The sequence below is a fragment of the Hesperophylax consimilis genome, chromosome 16, assembly GCF_061612785.1.
Source record: "Hesperophylax consimilis isolate HC1 chromosome 16, BYU_Hcon_1.0, whole genome shotgun sequence".
Lineage (NCBI taxonomy): Eukaryota > Metazoa > Arthropoda > Insecta > Trichoptera > Limnephilidae > Hesperophylax > Hesperophylax consimilis.
In genome coordinates this window covers 26,012,963-26,039,346 of record NC_142851.1, presented here as the reverse complement: position 1 = coordinate 26,039,346, position 26,384 = coordinate 26,012,963, and the positions used below count along the sequence as shown (strand labels likewise).

The window sequence follows — 26,384 nt, the reverse complement described above, 5'->3', positions numbered from 1 at the left end:
TAAACAAATGAGACCTAGGTAATTATACTTGTATCACATTAGACTTACTGATGGGGACTTACTTGTGAGACTTACATAGCACTCACTCACTTATGGAATGTCTTCGCTTTACCACACAGGAAACATGCACTGTGTGTTATTTATGGACGGAATAATTTTTTTTTCTTTAGATTTAAAAAAAATGTACCCACCAGTTTCATCAAAGGCTGCTTTTTTATTTTTAAACACCCTTGTAATAAAAATAAATTACATAATTGACTCATATTGATACTAATAAATGCAATCATTATCTGGTAAGTAGTACTTATTTGTAATTACTGGGTAGGTACGTACATAATACAACTACAAGCTATGTACATAAAAACACCATCACCTTATATTAGAAAAAGAAGACGATTAGCTGTCACTATGGCTGTCACCTCAAGCCTCAAGACCGATCCCCACCGCTCACCACCGCTCCTTGCCCTGCCGCCCCAAGACGCCGCCCGTCACCACCCGTCACCGTGTTATCAGAAATGCAAATGGGATAAATTTAATCGCGCAACCCGCGTGGAGTGTGCATATGGTGTGTCTGTTTCGCGTCAGTTTCGCGATTACACGACCGAGGCTCAGCTGTCATTTTTTCGGTTTTTTTTAAATGAACGAAGCCATAAATAAACCACTCACAACGAAGCAATAAATGCTCAAGCAAATTGATGTGTAGTGTGTATTCGTTTCGTAGAAGTCGAGCAGGCATCATCTAACGTGGTTCTTATCTCAACATCCCAGAATTCATAGGCGTTACTTTTCGCAATGTTAGATTGAAGGTTTCAATTATTTCTAAGATAATAGTTGTCAGATAAGAAATAAATTCGGTTGGTGTCTCAGTTGTGATAGTGAATCGATTAATTCTACACCTGTTTTAAGCATTACTATGGCTGATAATATGAAGAATATAATTTGCGGGCCTCCTGAAATCGAGGGCCCTCTACATTTGTCTTACAGTGAATATTTGTTGGCGCGATTAAAAGAAGGTGGAGATGCTACTGCCCAGGTAAACCCTTGCTCACTATACAATGTACAATTTAACATAATGTCATACATAATAATAATAATAAATGTGCCTATGTGACATAATTCTTAGATTATGGACCGACCAAGGTGTTTAGACGCCCACCATCGCTTAATTTAACACTAACTATCATTTACACTATTATTTTAATCAGTTTAAAAGGATGGACGCAATAATACAAAAATAATCCTACATCTCTAAATAGTATAAAATAAAGTCGCTATCCGCGTATGTGTTTGTGCGCTTAGTTCTTCTAAACCACGCAACGAATGTTGATAGGGTTTTCACTAGCATTTAGAGAATTTCTTCCTGAAGGTTTACATATATAACACATGCATATTATATTTATACAAAGCAGAGAAAAGTCGATGTTTTATAATCAAGTTGTAAAAATACATTGCTAACGCTGGCTAAACCTCATGAGATACCTCAAAATAATGTACTACGGAATTTTATATCTTAAAAAGGCTTACAAAAAAGGCCATGGTATATGTCTGTCTCCTAAGGATAACCCCCAGCAAGGCCGGGTACATGTCAGCTAGTTAAGTTATAAATAAGAAATCCTATATAAAATATCTTAGCTGAATTTTTGTAAATTGATTTAAGTAAAAACACAAACATGTCTTGATTTTGTTATTAGACAATGATCCTTGATTACAATGAAAAGCCCTAACAAAATACTCATATATTTCAAAATATCTCTGTAAATAATTGCCCCTACGTACTACATAAAATAGGTACATTGAATCTTTTATTTATTTCGTGCGATTTTTTTTCTCCGTCTATCTATCTAGGTCAATAATATAATATAATCCACAAACTGGTTTTAAAATTATACATAACATAAATGTTAATAACTATCCTATATTTATTATTATGCATTCCGTTTTGAGTAATAAACAATTATTACGCACATAGTTCATAATCAAAATGCGTGACATATTTTTGTAATATGGTATTTTAAATATTTCCTGAATATTTGAAGTATAATTAAATAAAAATAAACATTTTAAGTGATTTTTTGCGAGCTATTCCCAAAGTAGAGGAAAGAGGGGTGAATGATTGTGATAACAAAAGATAAAAGTGAAAATTGATAAAACAATACACGGATTATGCAACTTCATCATGAAGCTTATCTACCAAACATGGGTCATCAGAGGTCCTGTTATTTTGCCACTCGAAACGTGGAAATTATAAAACATTTAGGAAACTACCGAAATATTTTTGATAATAATATATTATGTAATTGACCTGTTAGTGGCTGAGTTTGCATCGCATCTGGTTCATATCCAGGCGCCGTGAGTTCAATTCCTCGACTGGCTAAGTCCTCCATCACAACACGAGCAACATTTTCCGTTTACTCTGATGGTGGTAGAAGATTTTCAAATATTCTCAAAGGTTCATTCAATTTTTACTGTACATACCTTCAATGCTATCTAGGCCATGTACAGGCAGTGTAGAGGTGAAGCGTATATACTAGAACAGACGTTTGGAACAGATATCTCAAAGATAATCTTGTACTTAGTATGTGTTCTTAAGTATTGCGCGTCTTACGAATATTGCGCGTCTTGTGCGTCTTTCGCATCCAGTATACGCAATACTCGCCAGACGTGCAAAACGATTAATAAGAAGAGTGTTTCTCTAATCCAAATCTGGAACACCTATAAAGCAAATGCAGTAGACACGAAAAAAAAAGTGGGAATTATTCCCTTGGAAATTCTCTAGCTACCCGGTAGGGATCTCATGGATTTAAATAAAATACTGTGGGGAAGAAGTTTTTCCTGATATTCTCCAGCGCTAAAACAGCGCTATATAAATTAACCAAATAGGTATTATTATTAAGAATCAAATCGAGCTTTCAATTGGTTTATATTAGTAACAACGATGGCATGTTGTGGAAGTTTGTTCCACGCATTCACTACTATATATGCAAGGAAGCGTTTTCTACGATTGGATGCAAAGTTTTGTTAATTTTTTTTTTGAGTATCCACGGAGATTTATATTTTTGTTGGTGGTTAAGATGTCTTGAATGCCAGGGCAACTATAACGTCCAGATGAAATTTTGAAAGTCTTAATCAAGTCACCCCTTTCTCTTCTTTTTTTTTAACCTTGGTAATCTCAGTTACTTGAGTCTATTTTCATATTGCCGGTCTTTCAAATGTATTGGTATTTAGTAAATGTAATTTATAATGTGTTAAAAATAATCTGATGGTTGCCTTAATTTAACTTTTATTTTAATTTTATTTTGACTCTATGCATTCCTATATCTGTGCCTACTCTTTTAAACCCATACAGTTCTTGTATTTCCTGGCTCGGCTGGGAATTCCGAAGTGCTATAAGCAGTCGATACTCTACATGTGTTATGTTGTAATGATTTCAATTAGAACTATGGAGTCGCTATGTGTTGCTTTTGTAGCAGTTCATGTTTTCCCGACCTAATGTTTAAATGCATTTTTGAATGACTTGTTGAATATAATATAAAACTTGATATTTTCAGATTTCCGTTAGCACGGGTGAAGGGGTCACCTATGCCCAGATCCTGCAGCGGAGCGTCAACATGGCCGTGTCCCTGGGGAAGCTGGGGGTGAAGAAGGGGGATGTGATAGCCATATCGTGCGAGAACAGATTTGAGTTCACCGTGTGCGCCATCGGCGTAATGTTCGCAGGAGCCGTCAACGCCACCTTGAATGTCCTCTACAGCAGAGGTGAGTGTCTATTTTAATTTGTTTATTTTCAATTAAGTTTTCTACTAGTTCTTCTTTACTCGTTTCCTCATCACTGAGGATCGTGACTACCACTCCAGTTTCCTTGGTGAGCAAGGCTCCACCACTTCTCGCAAACATCCAACCAAGTTTCGGACATAGTTGATATTTGGCCACTCCATCTATCGGTGTTCTGCCTCTGCTTCTCTTCTTTCCTCTTTGCCATTGACAATATTGGGTATATAATGTTGAATTTTTACTTTGAATAGTCAGGTATCATTTAACCTTCAAGTAGGAGCAAATTTTAAGAAATGCAATAGTCAAAGATTACGGCAAGCTGAACTCCTATCTGAATATTTTTAATCTGACAGCAAGAAGGCCTCATGAGTCATGACAAATCAAAAAAGTTAATTTCTTCTATTTCAATAATAACACTGGTCAACACGTTTTTTGTCCCTTTAACGAAAATAGCCAAATCTGACAGGAAATTTCACGCTGATTTCAGATATGTGATTAGTTTTTTTCTATCACGTCAGGTTTTTATGGGTTTTAAGTTTTAATAAAATGTGTATTAATTCATAATCTATTCGTGAGTTATCATTGATTTTTTTTATAATATGGCAAAACTAGGCTTGAATGTCATTTGAATCTCACAAACATGAAAGAGAACTATGACAACATGAAGCTGCTGTTAACAAAAATTAAATATGTATAATACGAATGGAAAATATGTGGTTATATAAAAGTAATAGGGCTCCTACTAGGACTGCAAGCGGGATACACAAAGTATTGTTGTTTTCTGTGCGAGTGGGACAGCAGAGACAGGAAAGACCAAGGACTGGCCTACTAGAAAGCACCTTAAACCTGGCACGAAGAATGTTCAACATGCTCCCTTAGTAAAATCTAAAAATATCTTTCTTCCACCCTTACACATTAACCCTTTGCACTCCTAATTTTTTTTTAATTACCTACTACCAACTCCTTAATTAATTTACAAAAAAGGGATAAAAAGTGGCCTCAATAAAAAGTTAAACAAAAAATTTTAAAATATGTAATTTTTATTACTCTTTCTTTACATAGAGTACAAAAAACATAGAAATATATAAAATTAACAACTTAATATGCCCTTATTCACTTAAACTTTTTCAGTGTGTGGTATTTCTTGAAACATTCTCCTGGATGGAGGCCAGGTTTCCTATCACAAGTTTCACAATAACTTCTAACTTTTCTTCTTCTGATAATAATATCTTCATCGGAATCGTCCTCATCAGAAAATGGAACTTGTGGAGAAGGAGGAACATCTCTGTCATTTTCAAGTAAACGAAGTTCACTGTCTATTTCAAGCATGTATTGGTCATCACCACTTTCATATTCATTGATCACAGATTGTTTTTTTTTTATCCGGGGCATTTTTATTTTATTCAAGGTATATAATAAAGCACGTTAAATTATTACTAACAAATCACTAATTATGAAGAAAAAGAAATGTAAAACTATATTTTCACCTAATTACTGAGTATTATTTTCAAGACCGAACGACACATGTGCTTTCTCGGCCACGAAATATTTGCTACTAAAAACAGTAAAAACAAATGTAAATACACAAACAGAACAAAATATTATGTGATAACAAGTGAATAGGTATAAGAATCCTTTGTTATGTGTTGGGAGAAATCCCTCAGCGCTTCCTATTGTTACGCAGGTAGACAGGCAAGTACCTACCTACTTACATGCGTCGCAACCAAATAACTGCGCAGTGCATTTACAAGGTTAAAAATAATACGATTTTAAAAATTATCTAAAAGGCGAAACTTGACGAGATATATGTATTTTGCGTATTCGGAATATTGAGAATGAGATATAAAGTGTTTAAAAGAAAAAAAAATACATTTGATAATTTAAATTATTTTTCGAAATTGCGTTACTATAATGTCGAGTATGACTCGACATAGGAGTTGGTGTAAGAAATATAATGTCGAGCCACACTCGACAAAGGAGTGGTATGAGTTAAATTGGGTTTGATGAAATTTTTTTAAAGGCATGTCTGAGGATGGAAATGGCATGATTTACTTACAGCAAAAGTTTCCTAAGATCAGCGATGCAAAAATCAAAGAGGGAATATTCGTGGGACCACAAATAAGGGAGATCTTGACTGATCCGAATTTTATAACAGTGTTGAGAACAGTCGAGCTAGCCGCTTGGTCAGCCTTCAAGAATGTTGTCGAGAACTTTCTTAGAAGTCATAAAAGTGAAGACTATATCAGCATTGTATCTGAAATTCTCATGGCCTATAAAATATGGGATGTAACACGTCACTAAAAATACACTTCCTTCACTCTCATTTGAATTTTTTCCCCGAAAATATGGGAGATGTCAGTGATGAGCACGGCGAACGATTTCACCAGGACATTGCGGCTATGGAAAAGCGATACCAAGGAAAGTGGAGTCCATCTATGCTAGCAGACTATTGCTGAACCCTGCAGAGAGACTCTCAAGATACTCACAAGCGCAAATCAGGAGCAAAAAAAATTAAATTGAATTAGTTTTGAAATTCTGTTAAGTAAGTACCCGTCATACTATGGAAGAATTATGTAAAAAAACATTGTTAAATAATAAAAAAACCTGACCTATAAATTTTTTTTGTTTGTTTCATTTCGTGTTTATGGATACTAAATACACATAAAAAAATTAGCTATGCTTAAGGGACTGCACTTAAAAAAATAAATGTCGACCAGTGTAATCGATACTACGGTCTTTAATTCTGACAGTTATAATCTGTAATTTGTTCAGTTTTAACAATGCGTAATACTTGTCTTCGGAATGAGTTAATCATCAACTCATTTTGAAAATTTTAAATTAAGAAATTTAAAAAAAAATTGTATAACACGTAATCTATTTATCACCTTTATATATATATAATGATATTTTCCTTGTGATTTGAATGACAGTCAATTAAAACACAATTGAGTTTCTCTGTAATGAAAGAAGAGGTTTATTTAGTTAATCTCACAAGATTTACATAAAGAAAGCATTCAGTAACAAAACATTACCTGTAATGAAAGAAACGACATTTAATGTTATTAATTTGTTATGTCAATTCCTTTATCACAATCACAATAGCAATTACAAATTATTTAAATTATTCCCATCAATCTGCCTTGTCACAACCCATAGATTATTTTTACTATGTCACCATAGATTACGAAATATCGAGTCGACTGTGTAGGTACTGTGGCGCACATCCAGCCAGTCCACGACACACACAGCCACAATGACGAGACAAGCTCGGCATTGCCTTGAATTAAAGAAAATTATATTTTTCTTTACATATACAAAAAAATTACTTTAAATTTTATGTTGATGTTGAACACACAACTTCAAACTATGTAAATACATTCGAAAATAGTTAAATACTTAGTTGATGGAAAATAGCTGATAATAAAAAATAATATATACTTTAAATTCTTGTATGAAATTTCACATGCTGTGATTATTAGTTATTTTGAGGTCATGGCAATTAAAAAAATATATATTTGTGTAGTTCATGAAGCTGTATGACCTTGTATAATGGCCGTAGAGATTGATAAGAATCAATAACCATGGTCTTTAGACATAGTTACAATATTTTTTATAACTCAGCTCTTAGATTTAATTAAGCATTCAAAGAAGTCAGTATATCTCTGATGCGGAACCTCTATTCATTGCTTGAATGACTACTCACTACCTATGTTTTGTAACCTAATGTAAATAATCAGGTTTTATATCATTTGCATATCTCTCTAGAGTGGAAGACACTGTTAGTATCATTGAGTTTGCAAGATCACAATTCAGAATTGAAACATGTTTTTTTTTTTTAATTTATGTAAATAATAGTTCCATCTGCTCCCTACCACATGGAGTCAGTGAGATATGGCATTCCCAATTGGAATATATTGTGATGATGAAGGTATTGAAAAGGGAAGGAGACGAGAAGAGGAAAGTGGGGTAATACCTGGCTTATTCACATCTGGTCACCAAACATAAAGCCATTTCAAACAACGTTTCAATTTTGATTGTTGGTCTTTCACAAGGAAAATACTGAGAGTATCTTCCACTCTGGAAGGTGCTCCAAATATACTATATATAATTTTTAAAAGTCGTGAAACAACACTAACTAACTAACCCTCATGCCGTTTTTTCCGCTGGGGTAGGCAGAGAGGACGTACTGCCAAATAAGTCGGTCTTGGCACACACTCCTTGCCTCATTCACATTCATACATCGTCTCATACATACTCTTCTATTATTCTGACTCTTGACATGGCCCGACTCAAGTATCTGATTCACTTGATCATGCCATGTCTTCCACGGGCGTCAAATACTTCTTCTACCATTCACATTTGCATCATATATTCTCCTTATACTCCTTTCTTCGTTCATTCGCTCTTCATGCCCAAACTATCTAAGAGTACCTTTCTTAATCTTACTCATTACGCTTATAACAGCCTTGTATTCTTTGTGGATCTCCACATTTCTCACACGATCATACATGGTTCTACCACACATACTATAGATCTTATTTCTACAGCATTCTGTCTAATTTCACCCTTCCTCTGCCAGTTCCATGCCTTCCTGCTGTACATCAGGGTATGTACCAGCACTCAATTGTGGACTGCTAAGTTCTCTTTTATGGATATATTTTTGTTAGCGCGAACCGTGTTCTTTCTCCATTAATGGAGTTACCTACATTTACCCTTCTTTCAATATCTCTGTCAGCCTTACCATCTCTTGTAAACATACTTCCAAATATACAAACTCATCCACCTGCTCCAAGTATTCATCTTCACAACTATATTGCACACTGTTTTCGTACTCTCTCTTTCAAACACCATGGCTTTAGACTTACTTACATTCATCGTTAACTCATTCTTCATAAATACTTCGTTCATCCTAGACGCGAGAGACTGTAGATCTTCCATACTGTTAGCAATCAGCAACTCATCATCGGCATACAACGGGCAACATACTTTCATATTACTCAAATTTGCACCCAATCCCACTTCTTTCAATTTTTGCTTACAATTATCCAGGTGTTGATTGAATAACCACATTATTTAGCATATTTTCGCATTTCGCAGCCTTGCGTGTGATATCAAACCACCCTGTAAAACCATCGTTCACCCTAATACATGCAACTCTTCCCACATACAGAGACACGAAAAGTTTTTTTTTTTTTGCCAGAAAACAACACAAATTAATTGAATAAAATTTACTTGTGCACGCCAGGATTTGAATCCGCGACCTCCGGATTTGTAGTCGAGAACCTTACCTCTTGACAATGGAGACTGTTTTGAATAGATTTAATTATTGTGATCCACCAAACTAGACATAATTATAATTTATGATTCAATAAGACATCTCAATTATAAAATCAATTGAACAACAAAAGTGTTCATTCTTCTTTACGTTAAGTATCAACATTTAGGACGGGCTGTTTCACAGGATTTTAAACAACAAAAAACAATTTTATCAAAGTTTTTTTATTGCAGTTCTGAGAAATAACTGGCCCATAATAACAGATATTGAATTTTAACTTTGAAGTTTGATGAATTTTACAAAATTAGTGATCAGTTCTGAATAATTCCAGATCCTTTCAGACCTTCCAAATGGGAATGCAATAGTTCCACTGGTTCCGAACTGTTGGAACTCTTCAGTATTGTATCAAAAATATTAGCTGTGTAAAAATTTTGTTGCAAATTTTGTCCAAGTATGTATTTGTTCTTTGACAACAATGTCACTGTAAACCACTTCAGTAGAATGACTAGTACCAAATACATTGTAATTATGTGTAAATTCTTCCATAATTTATTTAAGATCGAGTTTTTTCTCAATGAGTTACTAAGTAAACTGATGCCTTGACGCAAGTTAATGTGTACAATAAATTCTTCCTAACCTTGTAATCATGTGGGGTTACTGAGTTACCCCAAATTAATATATTATTCTTTGGCTGTAGGTATCAGTTTTAATATTTTTCATGTTGTACCTATATGTTATGCCCTACAATATAAAACAGCCACTAAATTAACAAAAAAAAAAATGTAAAGTGCATTGATATATCGGCACACTTGAAGACTGTGCCAAAACGCTCACAAAACCCGATATGACAGTGCATGTTTTGGTATATTATTATGTATATACAACGGACAGTGATAAAGGAAACATTGTGAAATGAGAATACTATATATATGCAGATGTTTGCATTCCATATAGGCACATAAACACTGCCCACCCTATCTTACTTACATAAGAATATAAATATTAATAAAATTATTGTAAGAATTACTCTTGAAGTTCCGGCTACAAATCTACATGTCTAAAGTGAGAGAAAAATTACACTATACTTATCATGGCTTTGCCTATTTCAGCATATCGCTACCAATAGGAATGTATGTCGAGCGATCTGTTGAAATAGGCCAAGCCACGAGAATATAGCGTGGTCTGTCACAGGCATAATGCAGAAAGTTTGCAAAATGACGCACATGTCATATTCAAATATGGACTGTATTCTGCACAAATAAATGTACATGTTATGTGCCGCAATGTGTATTCACTGGACGACTCTTTTGTGTTAGTGTCGAAAAAGTTGTGCCTTTCGGTACAAGTCACAAATGTGACAAAGATAAATAATAATGCAAAAGAACTTTACTAATGAAATGATTATCATAATCTTAAGTTGGCTTTCATTGAAATATTGTTTTCCTACTGCCTACCCTGATTAAAAACTCTGTGCACGCCACTGCATATAAGCGATGAGGTCCGTTTGTGATAGTGTTTTCCCGGAAACCACGTCAGTTGTTCAATTTGTATGTATTTTGAACAAAAATCATCAAAAGTAAAATCCACGGGGTTACCCAGTTTCCGCACGTGGTGATGCTTGATTCGTTTGCTATGTTGGCTCGCCAAAGGTTAAACTAATTTTGTATATAAACTTGCGCAGTGTATAACATAATAAGTTTATTACAAATATTATGTTACTTGAGTTCTTACCTTTTGAGGCCCCTCATAAACTGACACGGCTTGCTTAACTTATTTTCAAGCAACCAAGATGGTTATTTTTCTTCCTGTCTTTTCTTCATATTATTATCTCCTCAACTAAACATGTAGCATGATTGTTCAATTATTTATTAAATCCATATTACAAAATAGATAAGATAAGCATAAGTTCAGTGTGCATTCAAATTTGCACATCATGAATCCATGTATAGTTTGATTATAAAGTGTAGAAATTTTATAAAGTGGAACTAATTTTTTTCATTACTATGGCAATACTAAGTAACGCCGATTTCGGAAAAATATTACAGGCCATTGAGATTTGACAGGAAAAACGGCATAATATTTTTTCTTTTGTTAAATTGCTAGTCTGTTCCATTTAAAGTTTTTATTTTAAATTTTGTTTAACATCTAATGAATGGCTTCTTTGATGTACACGGTTTCCGAAAATTCGTAGTAGAAGCGGGAAACTGGTGAATCTTCTTCACATAGAGAACCCAAAAAACTTTTGATTTTTTTTTTTGATTTTTCCTTTTTTTGTCAACTAAAGCGTTTTTAAAACTTTTGGAGCCGGGTGTACTTTACACTTTAAGGACAATTTTTTTCAATTTTGACCTAAAAATTCCAACCCTGGACACCGGATTTACTCAAAAACGAAAGCTAAAATCAAAAAAAGTTAATCTACAAAAATGACTCCGAATGTGGTGTAGATTCACCTTTTACCGCTTTTTCACGATTACCTTAAAAATAATACATTGCCGCAAGTTGGTTTATAAATAAATGTTTTCAACAAACAATAAAGATACGTAGGCATTCTGATAACATTTGAGATTACACACTTTCAGAAACTAATGTATTACGGTACTCAAATTTCATAATTGATTTTTATCTAATCCAGGGCCATAGGTTAACTGTATATTGCGTATAATTTAAACACGGCATTTATGTTTCCACACACACTAGATTGAAATCAATAATCAGAATAGTAATTAATCATGTTCACGATAAAATTCTTAAATATTACATAAATAATTAATTTCTTGATCAACGGCGCTAAATTTTCGCCATGTGCTTTAATTTTTATTAAATTTTTTTTTGAAAAATTGTATTTTTGTTTTAGAATATGTGTAAAGTCGGGGTATCCAATTTAGTGTTTTTTTTTGTTTTGTGGGTAAAACAGATCCTAAAGGACTCTCAATATCAGAAGGTTGTTTTTAATAAAAGAATATTGAAATTCACTGAGTTTATTTGAACACATTGTTATACGCGACAATAAATTTTACATGGACGATTCTAGAATGTAGACGGTATTCAAAAGGGCACAACCAGTCGAGACGAACGAGAAATCAAGAATCAATCGGTCAGCGGACTGACGGACCGTTGTCTTGGACACAGAATGTTGCCATAATAAGGAAATTAACTTAATTATTATTTTATGCTGTTCGCTGGTAGGTACCGTCTACATTGTAAACTGTACCGTCTTATCAGATAATGTATTTATATATTTATATAAATTGTAAATCTACTATAAGTTTAGGGTCAATCCGCACCAAATCATCCAGAAAATTTTGGATTTGTCACCCACCATCTCAGATTTTGATGAAACTTTAAATTTTTAATCCTTCCATATAGATAAGAAAATATACCAAATTTTACCTTCCTACCTCAACTCGTTTTTTTTTTATGGGCAGTTGAAGTTTGGGCAAAATAAGCGTTTTTACATATTCCGAGCACTCCGGAAGAGCTTGTACCTTCAATGAAAAAAAATTGTATTTTTGTCATTTATAGTGCAAATGCAATGAAAATTTTCAATATTATCAAGAAAACTATGCTGATTGCAGAAAAAAATAAATAAACCCTTTACATTTATCTACTTGACTTTAAAAAATTACCAAAGGTAATTTTTTAAGTAATTTTTGGGACGGAAAAGGTACTTTACAAAAAAGCAATATCTCGGGAAGGTACAGTGTTAATGAAGTAATTTTTTTTTTTATTCATATCTACAAATAGCATAGAATCACATACAAAAATAAAATTCATGGCATTTTACTTGCTTCAATAAATAAAATCCATTTTAAACTTTTTTCAAACTTTTTGTAATTTTTTTTTTATTCTTATCTACAATAAACATAGTACAACCTAAAAAAATAAAACTCCTGGTATTTTGTGTGCTTCACAGTGTAGAAACGTTTTTAAAATGAGAAATCTTAATCATACAGAATTGTTCCAAGTTTTTAAAAATCTAGATACTGTATTTGCAAATAAAAAAAGTCAAACTTATTCGGTCCTTTACAACATGCTGGTAAGCTTGCAATGTAAGCTTAAGGCACCAACAAAATAATGTACCTTGTTCCTTACCCTGAATGCATACACCATAGCAATATTTTATAACAAGATCAACTTTTTAACTCTTTTCAATACAAAGTTAACTCTTTAAAAAACAAATACAATAAAAATAAAACAGGCAATGTAGGATTAGGTTAAATGAAAGTACATTACAATAATATTGTTTACAAATAAATGTTCAAGTTCATTTTTTACTTTTATTCTTGATCTGACCCATAAGATGGTTGAACTTTTGATCAGCATGATGAACGTCTTTTTCAAGAAAGTAGTAAGCTCTTCCTGAACCTTTTGTTGTGGGAGGGTCAACGATATTAAAAATATTTTGTAGTGGAACAAAACAAATATCTTATTTTTGATGTGGCCAGTAAAAGGATGGAGCTGGGCCAAAAGGATGCATAAACTTGATTGATACATCACACTCGTCTTCATCTTTGGAAACCACAAGTCCAAAAAACCAATGGTTGTCATATACGCAAGCTACATAAGAGTTTGTACAAATTTGTACCATACTTAGTTGCTCAGAGCGATTTCGTTCCCCACTGAAGTTAAAAATCAAAGCATAATCTGAATCTGAACTTATCCTTTTTGTGCCAACTTCATTTTCAGACAGAGGAACAAAGCAGTGGAAACCTCGAGTGCCTGGTATTGTTTTAGCTTGTGAAAAACGCTGCTGTAATTGTTGCCTGCAAGTGAATAAGCTTTCTTTTCTCAGCAAGTAAAAATATATATTTTCTACTCTCGACTGACAAAACTTAAAAGTTTTGTCTACAGTTGTGATAGTGTTGCCAGGGCCAAGTTGCAAACTTTCTCTAGTTAGAAGACGTTTTACTGTTCCACCTATTCCATCACAGGGAGATTTCCCATGACTCGTAGCAAAAAACGACCAACATGCTTTCAAGTTGAAGTCTTTTTGATGGTGACACAGATTTAAAAAGTTTTTGCAGTTTTTATATTGCGCTGCGCAACCATCAGTAAAATAATGAACACTTTGAATTTGGGGAAATTTTTGATTTAAAAATTGAGCAACAATTTTTTGAGTTTCGTAAACGAAACTTACATCATGTTCCAAGTCATCTGAAATTACACACAAGCTTGACACTGTGAGATCTTTGCCAGGCTCTTCACAAGTGTAAATTACCACTGGGTGGAGTGAACAACTGTCTTGCGTCCAGTGGTAACCCTGGACTTCATTCTGGATAACATAGGAGAAGTTTTCACTGAAGTCTAATAACACAACAGCTTCATTTATCTGAAGCTGTGCTTTTAGGGACTCTTTGAGATATTTTGATTGAGACTTTGTTATAAAAGAATGAGGAAGAAGTTTTACAAGACTCTTCACAAGATGTTCTACATATTCATGAAAGGGAACTGTAACTAAATTTCTCTGACTTAGTATAACTTTTTTTGTGACATTCAGTACCATTATGTTGTCCCACACTACATTTAACTAAACTTGTTTCGATTAGAGACATTTTAACAACGTACACCATAACATGAAACAACTACTGTATTTATATAGATGATCACTACTTTGAAGCTGACTCAGAACTAAGCATGTCAGAGGAAACAAAGCATGTAGTATCCTGCAAACTTAGTGATGAGGCAGATAGTAATTTTCATGTTCTGTCTTGTTCTTGTTGCAGATACATCATTTCCATGTAGTGACTTGTCTCTAGGACTGTTTCTTTGATATTAGTCCATTCATTCAACCTATATTACTAGCTATATACCTAAACTATAACTTGCCCAATTACAAACTAAAAATAGATAGAAAAAAAATCTCAAAAATTTTGAAAAAAGTTTAAAATGGATTTTATTTATTTTTGTATCTAGATTTAAAAAAACCTAGAACAATTCTGTACGATAAAGATTTCTTATTTTAAAAACGTTTCTACACTGTGAAGCACACAAAATACCAGGAGTTTTATTTTTTTAGGTTGTACTATGTTTATTGTAGATAAGAATAAAAAAAAATTACAAAAAGTTTGAAAAAAGTTTAAAATGGATTTTATTTATTGAAGCAAGTAAAATGCCATGAATTTTATTTTTGTATGTGATTCTATGCTATTTGTAGATATGAATAAAAAAAAAAATTACTTCATTAACACTGTACCTTCCCGAGATATTGCTTTTTTGTAAAGTACCTTTTCCGTCCCAAAAATTACTTAAAAAATTACTTTTGGTAATTTTTTAAAGTCAATTAGATAAATGTAAAGGGTTTATTTATTTTTTTCTGCAATCAGCATAGTTTTCTTGATAATATTGAAAATTTTCATTGCATTTGCACTATAAATGACAAAGATACAATTTTTTTTCATTGAAGGTACAAGCTCTTCCGGAGTGCTCGGAATATGTAAAAATGCTTATTTTGCCCAAACTTCAACTGCCCATAAAAAAAAAACGAGTTGAGGTAGGAAGGTAAAATTTGGTATATTTTCTTATCTATATGGAAGGATTAAAAATTTAAAGTTTCATCAAAATCTGAGATGGTGGGTGACATGGCCTGGATGATTTGGTGCGGATTGACCCGTAGTTACCGCAGTATTTTCCCCTATAGCTATTTATATTCGGGGAAATAAATTTTTAATAGTATCCTTAACCAGAGGCGGCTCTAAGGATCCAGTCGTGGTAGGTCATTTGAAAAAAATGTGTGCCCATATATTATTATCTATATCAATTTGTTATAATATTTCCATTGAAATAAATACACAATCCATGTACCTACTTACGGCAAATTATTTTTAAGATGTTTAGTTTTAATGTAGTTGTGCACAACATTAAAGTAAATAAAATAAGAGTTTGATTCTATTTGACAATGATCTTTTACTTTTTTTGTTTTGTTTCATTCTACAGCTTCATTCTAAATCGATAATAACATAAATAATTATTCCAAACGTTTCTCGAACTATCCAATTGAAAAACAACCATCGTTCCACACAGTACAAGCGTGTAAATGAAAAACCGACATTTGTTTATGTCCATCTCTGTAAAACATATAATATTCATCGTGTTGTCACCCCCACGGTCATGACCTAAACGTCCCTAAGCTTTCTTCGGTACCTAATTTTTACTTCGACGAAAAATATAGTGCCATCTCGTTTATTCTATGGCGCGCATAGGGACAGAAGATGCCAAAGAGGACATTCTTTAAATTGACCCAGCCAATCGTGTGGACTTGTGAATGAAAGCTTCTATTAGAGACAACAGATGTCACTGGTAGTCACTCGCCGCCGCCGCTGTTTCGCGTTACATTTTAAATAAAATAAGAATTAGACCAGTTGTTTTGATGCACATAATTGATTATTATTGTTGTCTTATAATTTTGGGGGGTCAAACACCAATTGACCTAAGGGAAGAACCGCCACTGTCCTTAACCCTTTCTCGCTAATTTATTCGCTTTTGTTAAGAGCTCATATGGTCGCATAGAACTAGAATTTATTTATTTATTAGTAAATAAAATTTACTAATTTAATTTTCTCATAAAAGAGCACTATAAATGTCTCTTACTAGAATGTTAAATATCTCACCACCTCACAAAAGGTAGAGGTAAAAATAGTTGGTATTGTTCAGGCGGTGAGGTGTTTGTGTATCGGCACTACATTACTACATTCAACTCCCAAGATACGAAAATGTTAAGCCATCCCACTACGATACGTACCTCACACTTCTTACCTCACAACTCACCTCAATTGAGGTGGGATACCTCAGAGCCTCATTTCAGTATTCGAGTATCTCATACAAACTCATTCTGAAATCATGTTGTGACCAAAACTTGTCACAGCCTTTTAAAGACGTTCATCGTTATCAAAGTGCTGAGTCCCAAACCACTTTTTCAAGTGAGTGAACATATGGAATCCATCCCCTGTCCCCTCTACTGCCGAGAGACTTGACTCTATTTTTTATTTATAACCAATCTGTGGTTACTTTCCGAACAGCCCAATTATTTTTATCAATTATATTTTTAACAATTATATTTTTAACAATTATATTTTTAACAATTATATTTTTAACAATTATATTTTTAACAATTACATATATTCAATTAATTTCCAGATGAGCTCATCCACGCCATGAACATCTCCAAACCAAAGATGATCTTCTGCTCCCCCTTCACGGTGTACAATATCATAGACGCAGTCACCGACATCCCCTCCGTGCAGAAGCTGATCGCAATTGGAGAAGAGGCCGCAGAGCCCAACATGATCATGTATAACGATCTGGTCAAGGAAACTAACAATGTCAACTCCTACAAGCCTGTGCACGTGGAGGTGCTCGATCCTTTGGTCATCCTCTGCTCCTCGGGGACCACTGGTCTGCCCAAGGGAGTCATCCTGACACATCATAACTTCTCTATATGCAACGGTCACCTCATGTAGGTATATGTTTTTATTTTCTGTTATGTTTTATGAATGTTACCTAGGTCACGACCAAAAACATTGTACATAATATTGTCATTTGCCATTTTTAATAAATTTTATTTTAAATGCTAGGTCTTAAGATAAGTTTAAACTAATTATTGTAGATAATGGTTGTGACATGAAACATGACTTCTTTTTGACTGGTGTTGTATCATTGCCTGTGTCTTCATCAGCAAGTCCCGTAATAATGTTCCCTGTCAAAACGTTCCCAATAAAACCATCCACACATAAAATGTTCCCTTCCAAAATGTCCCCAGTAAAAATATCCACAGTTAATATGTTCCCTACCAAAATGTCCCTGCCAAAATTTTCCTAGTTAATAGTCACACAGTGGAAAGAACTCAAACAGATAATACAAGAACAATAAATAAATTTACCAAAAGGTTAGGTTAGGAAATTTTGGCAAGGAACATTATTACTGAGAACATTTTGACCGGGAACATTTTAACTGGGGATATTTTTACTGGAACATTTTGACAGAGAACATTTTTATCGGGAACATTATTACCTAGAACCCTCCAACAGTCAACCACAGAACATTATCTTCATGCATTTACATCATTTCTGATTTTTAAAATTCTTTCCAAAATGTATAAATTAACTATTCCATACCTGCAGCATTCATTTATAAATTCAGTTTGTCAATTTGATAAGTTATCACTAGACATCGGATTATATGCACTAACAAAGTGCCAAAATATGCATGCAAATATGCACTAAAAAAGGCCGAAATATGCACTAAAAACTTTTGATTTGCGCAAAATATGCACAGTGCAAAATAAAAAAACCATTTATATTTTTATATATTTTAATTAAAGACCGTACAAAAACAGCGAAATATTCTTAAAATTATGCATAGTTTTTGTGACAATATACAACTAAGTATTTTTCCAAATTTTCGAGCTCAAATTTGTGACGTTTGTCACCCAGTATTAATTTGTACGCCGAAAACGACCTCTCTACGTCAACTGACGTCATTGGACAAAATTTAAAATTTGGCGCCATTTCTGGAGATATCTGTTTAGGCAGGGTATGACCTGTGCCGTTGATGTAGGCATTAATGTTCTTCATACCTTCAAGACTCGGGTTTTTAAGCAAAATAGAGTCTAACTTTTTACGAATCTTTTCTCATATTGAATTAGGAAGGGCGTTGGCGAGTTCGATCATTGTTTCCAGTATTTCTATTGCTTTAATTAGAGGAAGGTTTTTTCTTTCCAATTTTTTATGGTATCTGGTAACTTGTGGAAATGTGTTGAGATGAGGGCGATATTCTGTTTAATGGATGCGTCTTCAAATGCTAGCTTGCTTGAATGAATTGCAATGGCCTCAGAACTGTCAAATTGCCCAACTACTTGTTTTACGGCCTCAAAATTTTCAGCATAGAATAATACTGCCTTTAGCCAAGTACCCCATCGAGTAATTATGGGTTCTGGCGGCAATGCTAGATTTGGCAATTGCTCTTTAGAAGACTGCACACGCGACGGAGAGGAAATCAATTTATTAACATTCCCATACTCTTGCCGTATCTCTTCTGCAAGGCGATGAAACCCGTGAGCTAAGCAGGTAATGTGTAGTAAATTTGGATAAAAAGGCTTGGCCAGCTTTCTCCATGTATGGCGCAGCATCAGAAACAAACATGCAGATTTTTTCATCCACGCTTTTGTAAGGTGATTTATGCATAACAATCTGTTTCAGTCAGTCAGCCACCGCGCTCGTGCCCCTAGCGTCCGAGTCACCTAGCTCCCTATACGTAGATGATACCTCCCGCTAAACGAAATATGCACGATTTGGGAAAAAAAGGCTGAAATATGCATTAACGTCGTAATTAGAGAGTTATATGCATTTGCATATGCAAATATGCAAATGCATATAATCCGATGTCTAGTTATCACATAAGCAGTTCTACATGCATGCCTTTATTTAACAATGTATCTTAACCATGTTTTAGGTGTATCTTTTTAAATAGTTTTTAATAGCGACGGAAATTTCCGGGTGTTTAGTTTTCGATTCGGCCATTCGATTTAATTAATATTATATCTCCAAATATAATTACAGAAACATATGAACTTCTCACTGCACTTTAAAGTTAATGAATCCAGCTAAATTTCACCGTCCATCCCGTATTTTTAGATATTATAAAAAAAAATTCTAAAAAATCATAATTTAAAAACAGTATTCTTATCAAAAAAGGCAATTTTGAAAATTATATTTAGGGCCCCGATCAGAACTCCTACAGAATATGTTTTTAATGCCCTGAATTTAATGACTCTGAAACAATTATGTTCAAAAGATATTTTAATTTACGCATTCCAAAACCAGGATAACTTTGCACACACAAATTCGGATCAATTCACAAGATCATTACAACATACATTCCACTAACCTACAAATAAAATACTTTTGGACAAAGAAATTCGCAATATTTCTGTATAAAATTATTTAATATCCTCCCTCTTGCAATGAAAACCATTCGGACAATAACCGACTTCAAAAGAAGTTTTAAGATATGGATAATGGACACGTGAAGGAAGAATATATATACAATGATGCAACCCAACAAAGATTAACGCTACGTTATGTTTTTCTTATAGATTGATAGAGATGCTTTATAATTTTTCTCTTCTATTTCCTATTCTAGCACACTTACAAAAACTTGCTTAAAAAAATTTACATACTTACAAAAATAACTTAACCTAATTTACAAGTCACACACAAAACCATGTACAATGTGACCTTAGAACGGGGTACCACACTATGGTCACATTCTTTCAATATGTGTAAAAAAATAATATGTAGTTAGAAAAAAACTTTTTTTATCATTGAATTATTATTATTTTTTTAATATGCAGGCAGCATTCTGCTGATGCTTTTAAAAAAATATATATTTTTATTTAAAAATCGCTAATATTGTCTTCAATGATTAAATTTTGTAATTTGAGGTTTTAATCATTATTTTTTTTTTTTTTTTTTCTCTTAAAGCGGAGACGGTTTACACGTAGTTCCCGTGAGCACTTAGGCCATAGGCCCATTGTGCTATCTCCCATTTTACCTCATTCCTTTAACAACAACCCAGTCCCTTTAATAAAGTTCACCAGGGTTGTTATTGGGTATGTGGCTATGTCTTCTGGTTCTACTGTATGTCTCCCCAGGTATCTGAGCCTAGTTCCCACCAGGGCAGGACATTGGCACCATAGCTGAATTGGAGTCTCTTCATCCTCTTCAAATTTCCTGCATCTATTGGTGTTTTCCACTCCCAATATCTGCATGTGTCTCCTGAGATGGTAGTGTCCCGTTAGTAGTCCTACCAGTTTCCTCAGCGAGTTTCTGTCCATATCGAGTAGTTTCTTGGTTCGTCTAGGGTCTGGTCCTTTTATGAGTACTCTGGATTTTACTCATTATGTTATCAAAAATAAAAAAATCAACACCAGCAATCTTTACCACCAAAGAGATGCCATCTAAAAATTCCAATTCAACGCCAACAATCTTCATGCCATCCGTACTATATTTGTTTAATTCTCTTTTCCAGGGACATGTTAATAAAGCAATCCCGGGAGGCTCGGAAGTGCCTGTTGATGATAATGCCGTGGTTCCACGCCTATGGATTTATCACTCACCTACTAACCCTCAACCTGCACATGCAGTACGTGTTCATGGTCCGATTCGAAGAAGAAGCATTCCTTAAAGCCATCCAGGACTACAAGGTGCATTATTTTTTTTATTAAAATTCTACTGACTTCAGTTTTAATGATTTCTTAAAGGCGCCATTCATAGAATAAGGAAGAACACATGCAATTCCCTGTGGGTGTGTTTTGTGATCCAAATATTTGCCTAATCGAGGATTAAATTTTCAATACAAAACTGTGTTTACGAAATTCAAATTGGATGGAGATTTACGATGTCAGGAGAGTCTAAGGACGGGTTGTTTCGGAGAATCTGAACAATTCATCAAATTTCAACGTTCATTTTCAAGTTTTGTGAAAGATTTTTTCAAGTTCTGTTTTTATTTCAGTTTTGTCAAGCAACTAGCCTACAATGATATAAAAACAGAACTTGAATAAGTCTTTCACAGAACCCGAAAATGAACGTTGAAATTTGATGAATTGTTCAAATTCTCCGAAACAACCCGTCCTAAGTGAGACAGGGTGCTTGCTGTTGGGCTAAATGGAACATTTGTTTCCATTCAAATTTGTATGAAAGGCACTTTTCATTTTCTTCTTTATTCTATGGCGCCATTATTTGAAAGTTATGATCCTCAATTAGTATTTAGATCAAATCAAGTCAAGCAGAAAATTAGATAAACACTGACGGGCCGAGAATCTGTTAGCAGAGGTTCAAACAATCATCACTTGACCTTATAAATATAGACATCTTTTGTATTCCATGTAAATTAAAACCCAAATAATTGCATATCTTTGAATGCTATATGTAAATTAGAACAGAAATTAATATTCATGCATAATATCCCTTTGTTTTCATATTCAAAATTAATTTGTGCATTCAAAACCATGTCAATGGCACTGAAAATTATTCATTAATGAGTATGGAATAAATTCATGAATTCTTCACCTTTACCTTAGTAGTTGTCTTATTGCTGTGAAAATATTAATAAACATTTATAATGTTGTGTTAAACTTTAGCCAAGACTTTGATCTTCAACCTTTAAATGTTTACTTTTATTTGTGCACCTTTCTCTTCGATTAATTTCAATAGCAATGAAAAAGGAAGGCAATGGCGATCTTAAAATAATTTGTGGCCTGGCGATTACCTTAATTTGGTTTCGACAAGCGTAATAACATAGACGTTACACTTTACAGCTGATCACAATTTGATCAAAAGCTGAAACAGTCTGAGAATCAGCTTTTATCAAAAGCTGAAACAGTCTGAGAATCAGCTTTTATCAAGAACCGTTCAAATGTCAATACAGTGGAATTTCCTTAACGAGCATAATTATGTAAAATATGATAATGCCGATAAAGAATAACTTTCGCGCAAGCTCTGGAAAGAAACCATCGCTTTTTCAAATACTTATTGATGTTCTAAAAAATTATCTCGAAATCAAATCATTCCTGCGAGCTCCGGAATGAAACCATTCCTCTTTTCCGAACGCAGTTATTAATGTTCTCAGAAATTGTCTAAAGAATCACATTCTTGCGATCTGAAGAGAAAACATACCCATGTTCCTTTAAAAAATCTTGTCGCTCGTTGTACGAAACGACGCTTGCTGAGCGGGTTATACTTTTACAATTTTTTTTTGCTCATTATGCGAATCACTTTATTATGGGAGTTGCTCGTTTAAGCGAGGTTCAACTGTAATTAAAAATTGCCCTGTTTGTCGATTTGACGGTCATCAAAAATGTCATGGAATTTGAAACATCCCAACCTAAATCTAACTTTCGAAAACCTAGACTTGTGGGAGATGTACTGACCAGTGGCGGTTTTCTCTAATAAGCGGTTGTGCAGTGAATTCACAAATAAAAAGTACAGCGAACAAGACTCACTTAGATTATAATATTACTACAGAACAGTGAGCCACGACTCCATTGATTAGAAGAAAAGCTGCTCAAAAAAAGCCAAAATTCTTTCCTTTTTTAAATGGCATCAATGTTGACCCCTAACCGCCACTTGGTTCTGGGTCTTGTGTTATTCGAAAGCAATATAATGTAATTGAAAGATCTTATGTCATTTTGCCATAGATCAGTTTTTTTTTAATTGGTAGGTTTAGAGATCACACCGGCAAGCTTATCTTTGGGGTATAGAAAGAATTACGATAGTGTCCAAAAAATTACAAAACATGTTAAATATGTACATAAGTTTTCATCCCGAAAGCAAGGTTACAAGGGCTCCTCAGGCCGGGGGAAATTTTTTGTTTTGAAGTTGGCGCACCTGGCGTGTAGGGGATCTAACGGTTAGTTTGTTTGGTCCCGCCTGTTTGTCAGCCATTTTGTTCAGTCACAGAAAATTTTTCCAATTTAAAGGTCGTCGTGCGCCCCCGCCACTTCCCTCGTTTTTTGACTTTGCAGAACAATACGGAAGCTCTTGAAAGTTTATGGTAGTGATGTGATGAGTCAACAACATGTCACAAAGTGGGTTAGGTTATTCAGAGAAGGCCGTACTGATTGATACTCACGACGAGGCAAGAACCATTCAGCTGGAAATGTCATGGCGTTTGTTTTTTGGGACCACAAGGGGGTCCTTTTGGTAGATTTAATGCAGTGTTTCTTAACCGTATTGAAAGAATCTCCCCCCTTTACCAAAGTAAAATTATCCATCGTTATTGAAAACAAACAATGGGTATTCATAAAGTTTGCACAAATTTTAGCTACACGCGATGTTTTATAATTCAAAAATTGTTGTTTACCTTTAACAGATTTTAATTAAAACATTTTTTTGCTGCTTACCAACATTTTTACCTTTGACATGCTGAGCTTCCACGACCTCTGTAGTTGGCCGAGGGTAAATATCCCACAAACAGAAATGATTGTTTTCAGATTACCATATGGATATGCCGGCGCTCAATAAATAAATTTTTCATATGCTTTTGGCGCTTGTTTGTTTCTCTTATACAAAATTTGTTCAGTAGCGCAAACCATTACATTGTTTTATTTACTTCCACAGATCACCATAACAATGCTTGTGCCACCTTTGATGGTGTTCCTGGCCAAGCACCCCCTAGTGGATAAGTTTGACCTGTCGTCCATCAAGGAGATCTGGTGTGGCGCAGCGCCCTTGTCCAAGGAGCTACAGCTGGCCGTGACGGAGCGCATTGGCGTGTCGTGCATCAAGCAGGCGTACGGCCTCACGGAGACCACACTGGCCGTGACGCACAGCGATGTCGGCGCAGCCTACAAGTACGGCAGCTGTGGTATGGTGGTGCCCGGCACGCAGATGAAGGTGAATATTTTGTGAATTAATACTTTCTTAATTTTTTTTATTTCCATTAAACTTATTTTTTTTAGTACAGGCTGATGTGTAGATATTCTGCCTTAACCTTTACATTGCAGGCCTTTCCAATTCAATCTATTCCATCACGCTGAACGTTTCGAAACAATGCAAGTTTTAGTATGCATACATATTATGCTACATTTGCGTACGGGAATAGCCGATGGATCATATATGCGACAGCAGCGTGGATCAGGTTGAAAACTTCTAAGATTTGCCATACTTCGAAAAATCTTTTAAGCTACGCTGGAAAATGGAATGTAAAATTAAAATAACCATAAACTCAAAAACTAATTGAGCATTAGACCATTGTATTCATTGGACGAATCTGTAGGTCTAAGAGACTGCAATGACTGAATGGATTGGACATTGTAAGACTCTGTAGGTCTTAGAGACTGCAATGACTGAATGGACTGGACATTGTAGGTCTTAGAGACTGCAATGACTGAATGGACTGGACATTGTAAGACTCTGTAGGTCTTAGAGACTGCAATGACTGAATGGACTGGACATTGTAGGTCTTAGAGACTGCAATGACTGAATGAACTGGACATTGTAAGACTCTGCAGGTCTAAGAGACTACAGTGACTGAATGGACTGGACATTGTAGGTCTTAGAGACTGCAATGACTGAATTGACTGGATATTGTAAGACTCTGTAGGTCTTAGAGACTGCAATGACTGAATGGACTGGACATTGTAGGTCTTAGAGACTGCAATGACTGAATGGACTGGACATTGTAAGACTCTGTAGGTCTTAGAGACTGCAATGACTGAATGGACTGGACATTGTAAGACTCTGTAGGTCTTAGAGACTGCAATGACTGAATGAACTGGACATTGTAAGACTCTGCAGGTCTAAGAGACTACAGTGACTGAATGGACTGGACATTGTAGGTCTTAGAGACTGCAATGACTGAATGGACTGGATATTGTAAGACTCTGTAGGTCTTAGAGACTGCAATGACTAAATGGACTGGACATTGTAAGACTCTGTAGGTCTTAGAGACTGCAATGACTGAATGGACTGGACATTGTAAGACTCTGTAGGTCTTAGAGACTGCAATGACTGAATGGACTGGACATTGTAAGACTCTGTAGGTCTTAGAGACTGCAATGACTGAATGAACTGGACATTGTAAGACTCTGCAGGTCTAAGAGACTACAGTGACTGAATGGACTGGACATTTTGAAAGATTACAGGATATCAAAAATTATGACCAAACAAGTGCCCCAGTGGAAGCTACGCAAAGGCAGACCGAGGAAAGGATAGATAGAATGTGTGGAAGAGTATAGAGGCGAATAGCGATACCACAGATAGTCGAGAGCATTTGTAGTCTGGTGTCAAATCCCACTCCGGGATGTAGCGCCATGATGGCGATGAAGATCGGCTCATAACAAAGATAATAATTATTTATTAATTTTGTGCATTTATTACTTTTTTCATATGACCAATACACTAGATTCATAGTCTTATGCTTGCTTACACATGGGTTAAAAAGGCAGCATATGGTTGTGCGGAAATCTTTCGTACGCAATTGTGCGGGGGGTTGCGGTAATGCGGATGCGATATAGACTAAGACAAATAAAAACGAATTGAATTGCCTTAGTGTTTTGCGAGAGGAAAATGAGTAGGAAAGGCCAAAAGACTTACCCTGGTCTCGTTCTCCTTAAGCCGCTGGTTCTGCTCTCTTATCAGTTTGCATACAATTAACATTAACACTTAACACAAAACAAAAAACACAGTGAAATTCACTGCGGCGGGTAAAACCGTTTCACTGGACGATTGTGCTCCAAAATGATCACAGCCGAGTTCAACATATGCGGGTTTCAATATGACACGAAATGTTCGCGGGTAAGATGCAACGATAACACCTGATAACAATACTCCTTGTCTCTGGG

The 26,384-nt window shown here is 34.7% G+C and overlaps 1 protein-coding gene across 1 annotated transcript in view; it reads left to right on the top strand.

The window, feature by feature from the left end:
* Positions 1 to 438: 438 nt before the first annotated feature.
* Positions 439 to 26,384, top strand: part of LOC149416944 (luciferin 4-monooxygenase-like) — a 38,709-nt gene continuing 12,763 nt past the window's right edge. Inside the window, exons 1-5 of the mRNA XM_089641079.1 lie at positions 439 to 1,033; positions 3,549 to 3,756; positions 17,180 to 17,498; positions 21,071 to 21,245; positions 24,160 to 24,435. Of these exons, the coding sequence (XP_089497205.1) occupies positions 914 to 1,033; positions 3,549 to 3,756; positions 17,180 to 17,498; positions 21,071 to 21,245; positions 24,160 to 24,435 (1,098 nt within the window). The 5' untranslated portion in view covers positions 439 to 913. The remainder of the gene's footprint in view (positions 1,034 to 3,548; positions 3,757 to 17,179; positions 17,499 to 21,070; positions 21,246 to 24,159; positions 24,436 to 26,384) is intronic.